Source organism: Peromyscus maniculatus, chromosome 10 (assembly GCF_049852395.1).
Source record: "Peromyscus maniculatus bairdii isolate BWxNUB_F1_BW_parent chromosome 10, HU_Pman_BW_mat_3.1, whole genome shotgun sequence".
NCBI lineage: Eukaryota > Metazoa > Chordata > Mammalia > Rodentia > Cricetidae > Peromyscus > Peromyscus maniculatus.
The window spans coordinates 7,789,358-7,804,354 of NC_134861.1; the positions used below are offsets into that span (position 1 = coordinate 7,789,358).

Below are 14,997 nucleotides of genomic sequence, written 5' to 3' on the forward strand. Positions count from 1 at the left end.
AGTACAACATACCCAAACTTATGGGACACTATGAAAGCAGTGCTAAGAGGAAAATTCATAGCTCTAAATGCACAGATAAAGAAGATGGAGCAATCCCATACCAATGAATTAACAGCACAACTGAAAGCTCTAGAACAAAAAGAAACAAACTCACCCAGGAGAAATAGACGCCAGGGAATAATCAAATTGAGGGCTGAAATCAACAAAATAGAAAACAAGAGAACAATACAAAAAAAAAAAAAATTCAATGAAACAAAGAGTTGGTTCTTTGAAAAAAATCAACAAGATAGACAAACCCCTAGCCAAATTAACCAAAAGGCAAAGAGAGAGCACCCAAATTAACAAAATCAGAAATGAAAAGGGAGACATAACAACAAACAACGAGGAAATCCAGAGAATCATCAGATCATACTTCAGAAACCTGTACTCCACAAAAATGGAAAACCAGGAAGATATGGACAATTTTCTGGATAAATACCACATATCAAAATTGAATCAAGACCAGATAAACCATTTAAATAGACCAATAACCCCTAAGGAAATAGAAACAGTCATCAAAAGTCTCCCAACCAAAAAAAGCCCAGGACCAGATGGTTTCAGTGCAGAATTCTACCAGACTTTCAAAGAAGAACTAATACCAATACTCTTCAAAGTGTTCCACACAATAAAAACAGAAAGAACACTACCAAACTCTTTTTATGAGGCTACAATTACCCTGATACCCAAACCACACAAAGATGCAACAAAGAAAGAGAACTACAGACCAATCTCCCTCATGAACATTGATGCAAATATACTCAACAAAATATTGGCAAACCGAATCCAAGAATACATCAAAACAATTATCCACCATGACCAAGTAGGATTCATCCCAGGGATGCAAGGATGGTTCAACATACAAAAATCAGTCAATGTAATACACCATATAAACAAACTGAAAGAAAAAAACCACATGATTATCTCATTAGATGCTGAAAAAGCCTTTGACAAAATCCAACACCCCTTCATGATAAAGGTCTTAGAAAGATCAGGAATACAAGGAACATTTCTAAACATAATAAAGACAATTTATAGCAAGCCAACAGCAAACATGAAATTAAATGGAGAGAAACTCAAAGCGATACCACTAAATTCAGGAACAAGACAAGGCTGTCCACTCTCCCCATATTTATTCAATATAGTAGTACTAGAAGTTCTAGCTAGAGCAATAAGACAACAAAAGGAGATCAAAGGATTACAAAATGGAAAGGAAGAAGTCAAACTTTCACTATTTGCAGATGATATGATAGTATCCATAAGTGACCCCAAAAACTCTACCAGGGAACTCCTATAGCTGATAAACTCCTTCAGTAAAGTGTCAGGATACAAGATCAACTCAAAAAAATCAGTAGCCCTCCTATACACAAATGATAAAAGGGCTGAGTAAGAAGTCAGAGAAACATCACCCTTTACAATAGCCACAAATAATATAAAATACCTTGGGATAACACTAACTAAACAAGTGAAGGACCTTTTTGATAAGAACTTTAAATCTCAATAGAAAGAAATTGAAGGGGGCTGGAGAGATGGCTCAGCAGTTAAGAGCACTGACTGCTCTTCCAGAGGTCCTGAGTTCAATTCCCAGCAACCACATGGTGGCTCACAACCATTTGTAATGAGATCTGGTGCCCTCTTCTGGACTGCTGTCATACATGCTGTATATATAATAAATAAATAAATAAATCTTAAGAAAGAAAGAAAGAAAGAAAGAAAGAAAGAAAGAAAGAAAGAAAGAAAGAAAGAAAGAAAGAAAGAAAGAAAGAAAGAAATAGAGAGAAAGAAGAAAGAAAGAAAGAAAGAAAGAAAGAAAGAAAGAAAGAAAGAAAGAAAGAAAGAAAGAAAGAAAGAAATTGAAGAAGATATCAGAAAATGGAAGGATCTCATGCTCATGGATAGGTAGGATTAACATAGTAAAAATGTCAATCTTACCAAAAGCAATCTACAGATTCAATGCAATCCCCATCAAAATCCCAACACAATTCTTCACAGACTTGGAAAGAAAAATACTCAACTTCATATGGAAAAACAAAAGACCCAGGATAGCTAAAAGAATCCTATACGATAAAGCAACCTCTGGAGGCATCACCATCCCTGACCTCAAACTCTACTATAGAGCTATAGTAATAAAAACAGCTTGGTACTGGTATAAAAACCGACATACGGACCAATGGAATCGAATTGAAGACCCTGACATTAATCCATGCACATATGAACACCTAGTTTTTGACAAAGGAGCCAAAACTATACAATGGAAAAAAGAAAGTATCTTCAACAAATGGTGCTGGCATAACTGGATCTCAATATGTAAAAGATTACAAATAGATCCATATCTGTCACCATGCACAAAACTCAAGTCCAAGTGGATCAAAGACCTGAACATAAATCCAGTTACACTAAACTTAATAGAAAAGAAAATAGGAAGCACTCTTGAACGCATTGGCACCGGAGACCATTTCCTAAATAAAACACCAACAGCACAGACCCTGAGCACAACCATTAATAAATGGGACCTCTTGAAACTGAGAAGCTTTTGCAGGACAAAAGACACAGTCAATAAGACAAAAAGACAGCCAACAGAATGGGAAAAGATCTTCACCAACCCCACATCTGACAGAGGATTGATCTCCACAGTATATAAAGAATTCAAGAAACTACACATCAAAATACTGAACAGTCCAATTAAAAAATGGGCTAAAGAGCTAAACAGAGAATTCACAAAACAAGAATCACAAATGGCTGAAAGACATTTAAAGAAATGCTCAACATCCTTAATCATCAGAGAAATGCAAATCAAAACGACTCTGAGCTACCACCTTACACCTGTCAGAATGGCTATGATCAAAAACACCAATGACAACCAATGTTGGAGAGGATGTGGAGCAAAGGGAACATTCCTCCACTGTTGGTGGGAATGTAAACTTGTACAACCACTGTGGAAATCAGTATGGCGGTTTCTCAGAAAATTAGGAATTGAACTACCTCAAGACCCAGCCATCCCACTCTTGGGCATATATACCCAAGGAATGCTGATTCATACCATAAAGATATATGCTCAGCTATGTTCATAGCAGCACTATTTGTAATAACCAGAACCTGGAAACAACCTAGATGTCCATCAACGGAAGAATGGATGGAAAAAATGTGGTACATATACACAATGGAGTAGTACTCAGCAGAAAAAAATAATGAAAGCATGAAATTTGCAGGCAAATGGATGGAACTAAAAAAATCATCCTGAGTGAGGTAACCCAAACCCAGAAAGACAGTCATGGCATGTACTCACTCATAAGTGGATTCTAGATGTAAAATAAAGAACAATCAGACCACAACCCATAGAACCATGGAGGCTATATATATAGCATGGCGGTCCCCAGGACGACTGTGGCTTATAATAAATTTCCGTTTTACTCAATTATTGAAAAAAAAAAAAAGCCCAACAAATGGAAACACATGAACTATGAACCAAAGGCTGAGGGGCCCCCAGCTGGATCAGGCCCTCTGAATAGGTGAGACAGTTGATTGGCTTGATCAGTTTGGGAGGCAACTAGGCAGTGGGACCGAGTCCTGTGCTCATTGCATGAGTTGGCTGTTTGAAACCTGGAGCTTATGCAGGGACGCTTGGCTCAGTCTGGGAGGAGGGGACTGGACCTGCCTGGACTGAGTCTACCAGGTTGGTCGCAGTCCTCAAGGGAGGCTTTGACCTGGAGGAGGTGGGAAGGGGGGGTGGCCTGGGGGGGAAGGGAAGGGGGTGGGAGGGGGGAGAACAGGGGAAACCATGGCTGATATATAGAACTGAATGGTATTGTAAAATAAAATAAAAGGGCCGGGCGGTGGTGGCACACGCCTTTAATCCCAGCACTCGGGAGGCAGAGCCAGGCGGATCTCTGTGAGTTCGAGGCCAGCCTGGGCTACCAAGTGAGTCCCAGGAAAGGCGCAAAGCTACGCAATACGCAGAGAAACCCTGTCTTGAAAAACCAAAAAAAAAATAAAATAAATAAAATAAAAGGAAAAAATAAATAAATAAATCAAAAGGCTTAAGAGATGAGTAATTAAACTATCTCCCTGCAGCTGAAGAAGCAGTAAACAAGACTCCGGCAGAGAGTTCTCTTCAACCTGACTGAATGCTTATGAACTAGCAGCCAGTGGTGTCTGTGCCGGAGAGAAGCTGTGCTGCCGTTGGCCACCAACGGGGATGCCACAGCACTCCTCTGTGCTAATGTCAAACCGGAAGAGAACCACATCATTTCCCAGCCTGCCACAGCCCCAGATGGATGGCTTACTCACAGTGCCCATCATTGCCAGAGCTTCTTTTTATCCCTAAGAGAGATTCAAATACCCAAATACAAAACATTATTTCTTTAACAAATCCTCCATTTTTTTGGACAGGGAAGAGGCTAATTATTTTTTGTGTGTGTTTTTAAATATTTATTTTTTTACTTCATGTTTTTTTTTGGGGGGGGGAGTGCGAGCATGTATGTGAGCGAATGTTAGCACACAGTTCCACTGAAAGCCAGAAGAGGACATTGTATCCCTTATAAGTGGAATTACAGACAATTGTAAGCCACTATGTGGATACTGGAAACCAAACCTGGGTCCTTTGCAAGAACAGCAAGGGTTCTTAACCACTGAGCCTCTTTCTGACCTCAAAAATCAAGTTTTTAAAGAAATAATTTAAGTATATGGGAGGTATTAGCGACTACTCAATACTGATCTGGTCTTTTTATTTTATATGAAAAGGGATCCTGAGCAATTAAGCCACATAGGCAAAGACACATCTCTACAGAGTCCTCACACCAACCTTAGGGGAGAGAGCTAGCTAGGCCCTGGAGCTAAGTGACAGATGCAGTGGACACTCCTCAAAGGAAAGAAAGCAGCTGTTCTCTGGTCACTGCAATGGTCTAGATGAGAATGGTCCCAGAGGCTCACATACTTGATTGCTTAGTCACTAGGAAGTAGCACTATTTGGAGGGGTTAAAAGGATTATAAGTTAGGGCCTTGTTGGAAGAAATGTGTTAAAGAGGGTGGGCTTTGAGGTTTCAAAAGCCCATGCCAAGCTCAGCATCTCCTTCTCTGCCTATAGATCAGGATGTAGCTCTCAGCTTCTGCTCCAGTGTCTGCATGCCATCTTGCTTCCTGCCATGATAAGCAAGCCCCTCAATTAAATGTTTTCCTTCATAAGAGTTGCCATGGTCATGGTGTCAGTTCACAGCACTAGAAACCCTAACTAAGACAGTCACCTCTCCAAAGGACACTGCTTCATCCTCAGGGTTGACTGCCACTGTGATAAATCTAATCACTTTCTTGGTTGGTTGGTTGGTTGGTTGGTTGGATGGTTGGTTGGATGGTTGGTTGGTTGGTTGGTTGGTTGGTTGGTTGGTTGGTTGGTTGGTTAGTTGTTTTTGGTTTTTCAAGACTGGGTTTCTGTGTAGTCTGTAGACCAGGTTGTCCTTGAACTCAAGGTGATACGCTTGCCTCTGCCTCCCTAGTGCTGGGATTAAAAGCGTACATCACCACCACCCCCCAGCAATTTAATTACTTTTTACCAAGAGTCAGCACAAGGAATTTAAGGCAGCAACTGATAAATCTTTTATAAATCCAGTTATGAGCTGGGCAGTGGTGGCACACACCTTCAGTCCTAGCACTTGGGAGGCAGAGGCAGGTGGATCTCTGTTCTGATACACAAAGAAACTCTGTCTTGAAAAACAAAAACAAAAAAAATCCACTTAAGAACACAAAACAAACACACTTGATGTGATTATGTGGATCTACTGACAGGACTCAAGGAAACAACTATGGGCTTCAGCACAAACACCTAAAAGAGAAAATCCTATTTTCATTGGCACATCTCTGGCTTCCTGAAATAATAGAGAGGGGCTTTTAAATATTCATCTGTTCATATTTGTTTTACAGAACACTGCTCCTAATTTAGCTTGTATTCAAACAATCCCCTTGCACAGGGGGTATTACTTTACCTTCCTCACTGCAAATTCCAGCCATTCTTTTTTTGTTTGTTTTTTTATTCTCTCATATATTACATCCTGAGCGCAGTTTCCCCTCCCTCCCCTCTCCCCGAGACCCACTCCCCATTCTCAGCCTGTTTCCTCTCAGAAAAGAACAGGCATCCCTGGGACATCAACCAAAACAACATAACATGCTACAATAAGACTATCACATCGAGGCTGGACGAGGCAACCCAGTAGGAGGAAAAGGGTCCCACCCACCATTCATTTTCAATAAGCAACAGAAATTAGGATGTCATTACTGAACAAACTTACTTTAGAAATGGAAGCTCAAGTGTAAAACAGCAAAGAAACAACCCCCAAACCGGCCTAACATGTTTAACACTTGTAGACCATAATGAGAAACTGGAGAGATGGCTGTTGGTAAAATGCTCGACACAAGTATGACAACTTGAGTTTGAGTCCTTCAGCACCCCAGTTTAAAAAAAAAAAAAAAAAGATGGGTTGAACCCGAAAGCCTCCTCCCTTAGACTAGCTTTCATAGTACCTAAAGGGGTTATTTATACAAGCTTCAAAAGGAGGGAAGCTACCACTAATCCTAGCCAGCTGTGATGCCAGTAAACCACAACGATGACCAGCATGGCATGAAATCCCTAAAAGTATAGCAGCTGTACCACCGGACTTAAAGCCTGCTCAACAGGAGAGAACTTGTGACTGGTACTGGAAAACTAGCCACCTACCCGAGGCTAATGAGATCATGGACCTTAATGAGAACCTACAATCGCCACACTATTAAACCAGCATCATTCCCAACTGAATTCTAAATGCGTATCCAGTAACTCACAGATAAGTGGAATTTTCACCCTTCATCAAACCAACTTCTCTTTGCAATAAGTGGAGACTATTACACTGGACTAATCACAACTGGTCAAATCTAGAGAACAACTGGTTGTGGGGTGCCTAGCACCAATCAATAGGCCTTCAATACAATTCCTGCACCTAAGGCTCTGGGAACATTGTGGAAGAGGGAGTGAAGAGGACAAGGAAATCTGTTGTGAGACTGTGTCTCCTAGAAATGATAGAGAAGTTTCACTCAGGAGACCTCAACAATATGGCTGCCTTAATAAGATCTGAACAAGTATACCACCAACAGACATGCTATCTTGGAAAGGGTCGATCTCACAGGATCCCACCCTTGTGACAAAGAACTATATTATAACCAGGTAATACTTATAGTGAGAGAAAATCAAACATATAAGCAAGGTGTGCTGAGTGCGTGCGTGCGTGCGTGCGTGCGTGCGTGTAAATTGTGACTTTACAGTAAGACACCTCAATTCACAGCAAGTGTTACTATAGTAGTTTAGGGACCAAAGAATTACACAGTTTGGGCTAAAAGACAATGCAGAAGAGAAAGGGGCAGTCCCATGAACAAGAATGTGTTGCTTCTGTTCTGAGGGCTGAGATCTATTTTGTGCTGCACATCCTAAAGCCCTGTGGCAGAACTGGTTACAGATGTATCAGCTAGGGCTGAAGAGCCTAGACGAAGAACTATAGGCTAACTAAGGAGTAATGAGATTGGGAGAAATCATCTTCCCAAGGAAGAGCCCCCAATTGACTATCCAATACAAAGTGGTCAGCCCTAAAACAACAAATATACAAGTAACGATAAATGGATGGAGCAGGTAGTATTTATATAATTAGAAATATACACACATGCAACAATAATTAAAAAATAGAGGTCATAAATTAGAAAGGGAACAATTGGGGGTGCATGGCAAGAGTTGGAGGGATATAGAAGGGGAAAATGATGTGATTATATTTTAATTTCAAAAATAAGTTAAAAAACCCTGCAGAAGAGCTAGACTGCTTTTTCAACAGCTCATGTTCTATATGCTGCCTGGCTCCTAAGCCTGGAAGAATATCCACAGAGACTGAAAGTATAACTGAGGTTCACTAAAACAAAACAAAACAAATCTGAAGAATACCTCCAAACTTGTTTTTTGTTGTCGTTTTGTTAAGAGAGGGAGGGAGGGAGGGAGGGAGGGAGGGAGGGAGGGAGGGAGGGAGGGAGGGAGGGAGGGAACAAAAGCAGTAACAAGGGAAGCAGCACACAAACTAAAGCCCAGGGCTTACTTTCCAGGATCCGGCATCTGTGTGCACAGCAGTCGTAGAGACTGGAAACTCCTCCGGATAGAATGGATATTTGCCATTCCCATAAACACAACTTCACAGTTTGGGTAATACTCTGGAGAGAAAAACAATAAAGTAAACATAAATACATTCAAAATAAGGATCACATGAGCAAATGTAACAGCAGCAAAGTGGCAGCACTCAGACAGCAGGGGCATGACAGATTCAGAAAGGGCACCTCGCTAGGATTCTATGTTGACTACCACCTCTATTTTCACCCCTCTTTTCTTTTTCTTTTCTTTTCTTTCTCTCTTTCTTTTGTTAAAGATTTATGTCTGCAGGTATTCCTGCAGGCCAAAAGAGGGCATCAGATCTCATTATAGGTGGTTGTGAGCCACCATGTGGTTGCTGGGAATTGAACTCAGGACCTCTGGAAAAGCAGCCAGTGCTCCCAACCCCTGAGCCATCTCTCCAGTCTGACCACTGCGTTTCTAGTGAGTCTACGGCAAGTGTGCTAGGAGCTAAGGATTCACATACGTACTGTGAGAGACAACCATGCTTTCAGAAGAGCAGACTGAGAGCCTCTACAACAGCACTAGCAGACCTGGGGAAAGACCAGCTTTCCTATCACCAAAGATTGGCACAGAGGAGGAAGATGATTTGCACCTTGTCCAAAGCACACGAATGTCAAGGACCCAAAGAGCTGCCCTGGCTTTCTAGAATCAGAATGAGTGCCTTGTCATTTATTTTAAATTAAGTCTAGGTTGTGAGTGAGCTGCAGTGACAAGGACAGATTATAAAGAGGCAGATCATGCTCTCACCTGGGCATTCACAGCCTCCTCCTTTGGCTCGATTTGCCACAGCTGCTGCATAGGAACGCGCATCCAAGATCAGAAGTTTTTGTGGCTGGAGAGCTAAACTTTCTGCTCCTGAAGCATTTGACAGAGAGGAATCTGCAGACATCATCAAGAAGAGAGTTAAAAACCTGCCGGGCGGTGGTGGCGCACGCCTTTAATCCCAGCACTCGGGAGGCAGAGGCAGGCGGATCTCTGTGAGTTCGAGGCCAGCCTGGGCTACCAAGTGAGATCCAGGAAAGGCGCAAAGCTACACAAGAGAAACCCTGTCTCGGAAAAACCAAAAAAAAAAAAAAAGAAAAAAAAAAAAACTAAATGAGCCTAGCTTTCCTAGAACTGTGAAAAATTAGAACCAGAGACATTAGAACCAGCAAAAACAGAGAAAATGAAACTCAATCAACAAAGCCTCCTGACTAGACCCTGGTACACAGACTTGGCTTCCATCTACCCTGTTTTGCCTTCTGATTAGAACTGATACGGATTTATTTTCTAGAAGTAATTTCCCACATCACAGGAAGACCCACACTGCCCAGTCTCTTACTCCCATTTCTCCCCCTGCAGTCCTTTCATAGAAGCTGCTATTTCTTCTCTCCGCAGACTGGAGACCACCCGAGTTCTCATTACAACTGTCATGATAGCATGTAAGAAGACAGCACTGGGCTCTTAAATCAAGCTTGAAACAAAAGGTCTTCCAGGGCTTTGTCAAGACCTGCCACTCCTCAAACAATCTCACTGAATTCTCTTTTACAAAAGTAAACTCTATAGCCAGGTGTGGTAGCACATACCTTTAGTCCCAGCAATCAGGAAGCAGAGGCAGGTGGTTCTCTGTGAGTTTGAGGCCAGCCTGATCCACATAGTAAGTTCCAGGACAGAAACCACGTCTCAAAAAACCCAAAGTAACATTGTCTTCTAGGGAAAAGCCACTTTAAGAAGAGCTTCCCAGGTGCTTCTAAAAACTGCTGCCATGGGCCTAGAGAGCACCTTACCGAACTCCACATCAGAAAGATCTCCGCCATTGGGAAAGTCCCGACAAGTGTTCCTAGTGGACACCTTGCTGATACTTGATTGAGAGTCACAAGCACAGGCTTTGGCCACTGACTGCACCAGATGCTCATCATCAGCATTTCGCCAGCCCCACCAGCTAACCTCCGGCTGTCCGCAGCGGGCAATGACAGCTCCATTGCTCTGGTGCCTGTGTGGAGACAAGAGATAATAACTACTATTTCAAGGCCCCCATCTGATGCTCTGTACTCAAATAAGAAGTATGGTAGCTGATTGTAAGTTCTTTAATGAATAGCCTGACACTAGGTAAATATTGAATTGGCTTCAAATCCTTGCAGTATTAATAGGGACAGAAATGAATAACAAAACCTACATAACTTTCTCAATTACATCCTACTTTATAGTGCCCTCTATAAAGTTACCAACAAATGATAAATGAATATTCTCAGAGAAAATGAACTAACATTCATAGTTTAGATATTCTGAACCTTTATGTTTGGGAAATACGCTTTTTAAAAAAATTATGAATACTATTCTAATTCTACTATGTAATAATTAAATACAAATTCTTCATTTTGGATACTAAATCCAAATCATTAGATGCTAAATTATCGAACAAATTGCTTTGCCTCACTTCTGAGGGCCCACTGCAGTACCCATGCTCATTACTGCTGGCTTGAAGCTTCTTTTCAAACATTTCCCATCTCTGTAACTGGAACACTCACCTGGCCCACAGTGGACTCCTTTATGAGTCACAAGTTAGTCTTACCAGAGGCACAGCACTCAATGACCCAGCCATGCTTCCTTCCTCAGGCTCATAGAAGGAAGACATCACAATCCCACTAAACCATACTCTTGACAGATCCTTTTCCAAACACAGTCTATGCTGAAATGCTACTAAAATTTCAGGTGTTTTCCAGTATGTCAATTAAAAGTTTGGGAACTGTAATATTTACTAGTAAAAATGGAATAAAGTTCAAACACATGCTACATCAAGAACTTGCAACTATAATCTTGATTTTCTCTCTAACACTGAAAATGAAAATTTCCATTTATGTATATATTCTAGGATCTCTATAATGGGGGAACCCTAGAAGTCATGCCTTTTAAAATAACATTTTAGAAAAGAAAAAGAAAAAGCTAAATGTCTTATCACATTCTAAGGAGCCTTTCTTACATAGCACACTTAGGCTTTCTGCCTAAGGGCAGGATTCACTGAAGCCTGTTACTGAGAAGATGAGAGAACTTGCCTTTCTGCTCCAAGTCAGCAAGTCTCACAAATGCCAGGCAGCTGATCTAACACAGCTGTTGGGCACAGCAGCCAGCTGCTTTCCCATTCTTATAAATCCCTTCAGCTTTCACTGCTAACTCCCATGTCATTCTCACCACTTGAGTGATAGGTCAATTTGGTGACCTACTTTTCCAGTGGTGTCAGAAAACAAAAATGATGAAAATGGAAGGCTTAATGGGTTCCACTGAGCACAGCAAATATCGTTCACTTTCTGTATTCAGGTGGGCATCAGAATTTACCTTCAACAGGAATGCCACAAGAAATACACTTTCCTAGAGCCTCAATATTTGAATGCAATGGCTCCTGGTGGGCAGTTTTTAACTAAGCCATTGTTTTGGTTCACCTTGGGCAGAATCTATAAAGTATACACACCAGAAAAATTAAATGGAGACCATTAACGTTACAAGACACAATAATGACTTCCTAAAAATTAACATGATTGTGTAAGAGCAAAAAGGTCACTGACTTATAAAGCTAGCACTCAAGAACTTTCTTTTCTTTTCTTTCTTCTCTCTCTCTCTCTCTCTCTCTCTCTCTCTCTCTCTCTCTCTCTCTCTCTCTCTCTCTCTCTCTTTCTCTCTCTGAGTTTCTCTGTGTAGTTTTGGTGCTTGTCCTGGATCTTGTTCTGTAGACCAGGCTGGCCTCGAACTCACAGAGATCCATCTGGCTCTGCCTCCCAAGTGCTGGGATTATAGGCGTGCACCACTGCTGCCCGGCCTAACTGTACACTTTTATTTCATATACTTTATTCCAAATGTCACTTAAAGACATTAAAGTGTTAAGAAGCTCTCATCAACATGCCAAAGCATGCTGTAACATAAGAATTACCTGTCTCATTCTGCTCATCAGAAACAGACTGGAGTCAATTAGGGTGCCAAAGTCAGAATGGACAGGAAGTCAGGTCGATCTGTTTTATCTCACCCACCCCTTTCAAATTTTGGACCCCTTAGCACTTGTTATACATAGCTATTTCCTCTAAATTAAAATACCCCTCTTGCAGGGAAGAGGGAAACTTCTAAGATGCTCACAGCACAAGAATATGCACCTCTCCAAGGGTATAACAGCAGTAAACACTTGCTGGGAAGAAAACTCTGGTGGGGCTGCCTACAGTTCTGTAGGAAATGCCAGTAATGCAGCTTTCACCAGTCACCACAATGGGGAAGCTATCTCCGAATCATCTGTTTCTCTAACCCACTCCTCACCCATGTTCCTATAAGCAACCTTAAAAGCTGCAATTGGTCAGCAAGCTAAATCAGATGGAAACATTTCTTAGGTCTGTATCTGGGATTAACAGAGGTTCATACATGTTTCCCCACAAGAAATCACGTACAGTTCTTACGTCTTGGATTTCTGAAATTTTCCACCCAGTCCCACTGTTTCTAATTCTATCTCGAAACAAGAGTCTTTCCATATGTCAAAGTGACAACCACAAACACCGTTATAGTTCATTCAGCTCTAAGTTTCACCAATCTTTCAACACAAAAGCCCTATTAAACATCTGAGATTAAATGCAGCAAGCACAAGAAAGAATGCTCCTCCACCCCCACCCCCAGTATTCTGAGACAGGATTTATTTTTGTAGCTTTGGCTGTCCTGGAACTCACTTTGTAGACCAGGCTGGCCTCTAACTCAGAGATTCACCTGCCTCTGCCTCAGGAGTCTGGGATTAAAGGTGTGTACTGCCACCACCCAGTTTTAAATTAACACTTAAAAAAAAAAAAAAAAAAAAAAAGACAAGGTCTTCCTGTGCAATAGCCCTGTCTAGCCTGGAAGTCTTTATATAGATGTAGACCAGGCTTGTCTTGAACTAACAGAGATCCACCTATCTCTAACTCTCGAGTGCTAAGATTAAAGGTGTACTGCCACACCTGGCCCAGACACTTTTCTATTAAAATGTTCTCATCAGGGTCCACTCACACCACCAGCTAGTGTTCTGGACACAATGAGTACTAGTGTATTTCTTTCTGCAGGCACAGCAGCTTCAGCAATAAGGAAGCATGGACTTGCCCGGGACTGTCTCTGAACCCTACCCCACCTGGCACTTGCCAGGATAGCAGCAGGTGGTGGGGCAATAGTACCAGCCTAACCAGGGGTTGGTCTGGCTTACTTACCTGTAGATGACAGCAGGGATGCGCTTCCAGGATCGGAAGCCTGCCACACTTTCTAGTTCTTTGTCAGTGATCCAGGCAGGTACTATGAGCTCTTGTGGATAGCTACCACATAATCTGTTGGAAAGAAGAGAATGGTGGTGAGAAGAAAGGAGGAAGGGAAGGGAATAAGACGGGGAGTGAGAGGGATGCAGGATACTACATGAGCCAGCACGGGGGCATTGTTCATGCCACCACAAAGCCAGCTTTGTGAGGGTGCTTGTCTGGCATGTTCAAGGACCTGTACTCATTCTCTAGCCAGGAGAAAAAACTAGCACAAGAGAAAAAAACTTAGCACTGAGGGAGCAGTATTTGAGTTTTTGGTTTCCTTAACAGAATGGGCAGCCATAATTTTGCTTATATTTTATACACATTATCTTTGATGGTTCAATCTGACGCTACCTTTTGGAATTTGGTAATCTAGCAATAAAACAATGAGAGTTGAGGGACATTCTCACCCTCCATGATAATTCTCTGTTGATGCATGTATGTATGCATGTGTGTGTATGTCATTTTAAACTACTGGAATAGACAGCTAAATTACAGAAAAAGCATCTATGTCTCCTCTCTTAGCTTCAGTCTTCCCGGCTCTTATCAAAGGAAGCATGAAACAGACAAAGCCCACCATTTCAGATCTCCAAAGAACTCTTCAGATTAATTTACTCAATCTCTGACTTGAACCAGGATGTCCTAATTGTAAGCAACAAGTACAGCCAGGAGATACACTGATACAATACACAGTAATAATCCCAGTGAGCCAAATTAGTAACGTGAATAAGCAATAATCATAATCCCTATGAAACACACTACAGAAGAAACTATATACTGAGAAAGACACTGTCTCTCCCCCATCCGTGTCTGTCTGTCTGTCTCTCTCTCTCTCTCTCTCTCTCTCTCTCTCTCTCTCTCTCTCATTTCAAAATGAAAGGTGGCAGATACATTCTCAAGTCAAGCTGTTGACCTGGGACAGAGTACTTCTGACAGGCTTTATTTACAGGGCAGTATCACTGGGTAACCCTCCTTTTGAAAGCAGTATGGAAATTAATACTAAAACTCACAGCCGGGCAGTGGTGGCGCACGCCTTTAATCCCAGCACTCGGGAGGCAGAGGCAGGCGGATCTCTGTGAGTTCGAGGCCAGCCTAGGCTACCAAGTGAGTCCCAGGAAAGGCGCAAAACTACACAGAGAAACCCTGTCTCAAAAAAACAAAAAAACAACAACAACAAAAAAAAAAAAACTCACAAAGCATCTGTGCTGGCTAGTTTTCATGCCAATCTGACACAAGCTAGGTTCATGTGGGAAGAAGGAAACTTAAGAAAACTCCTCCCCAGTATTGGCCCATAGGCATTTTCTTGATTGATGACTGATGTGGGAGGGCCCAGCCCACTATGGGTGATGTCACCCCTGGGAAGGTGGTCCTGGATGGTTCAGTAGTCAGTTGAGCAAGCCATCGAGCGTAAGCCAGTAAGCAAGCAGTACTTCTCTGTGGTCTCTGCTTCAGTCCCTGCCCCTCAGGTTCCTACCCTGAGTTCCTTTGATGAGGACTGTAGTGTGGAAGTGTAAGCCAAACAAACCC

The 14,997-nt window shown here is 41.9% G+C and overlaps 1 protein-coding gene across 11 annotated transcripts in view; it reads right to left on the reverse strand.

Annotated features, from left to right (window-relative positions):
- Positions 1-14,997, reverse strand: part of Mtmr3 (myotubularin related protein 3) — a 130,383-nt gene that overhangs the window by 17,924 nt on the left and 97,462 nt on the right. For all 11 annotated transcript variants that reach the window (XR_013043104.1, XM_076547045.1, XM_076547044.1 and 8 more), the window contains 4 exons: positions 13,387-13,500; positions 9,970-10,175; positions 8,951-9,082; positions 8,133-8,244 (listed from right to left, as the gene is read on the reverse strand). Coding sequence is in view for 10 of the 11 variants with exons in the window: in XM_076547045.1 (XP_076403160.1) it covers positions 8,133-8,244; positions 8,951-9,082; positions 9,970-10,175; positions 13,387-13,500 (564 nt within the window). In the remaining variant the exon portion in view is untranslated. The remainder of the gene's footprint in view (positions 1-8,132; positions 8,245-8,950; positions 9,083-9,969; positions 10,176-13,386; positions 13,501-14,997) is intronic.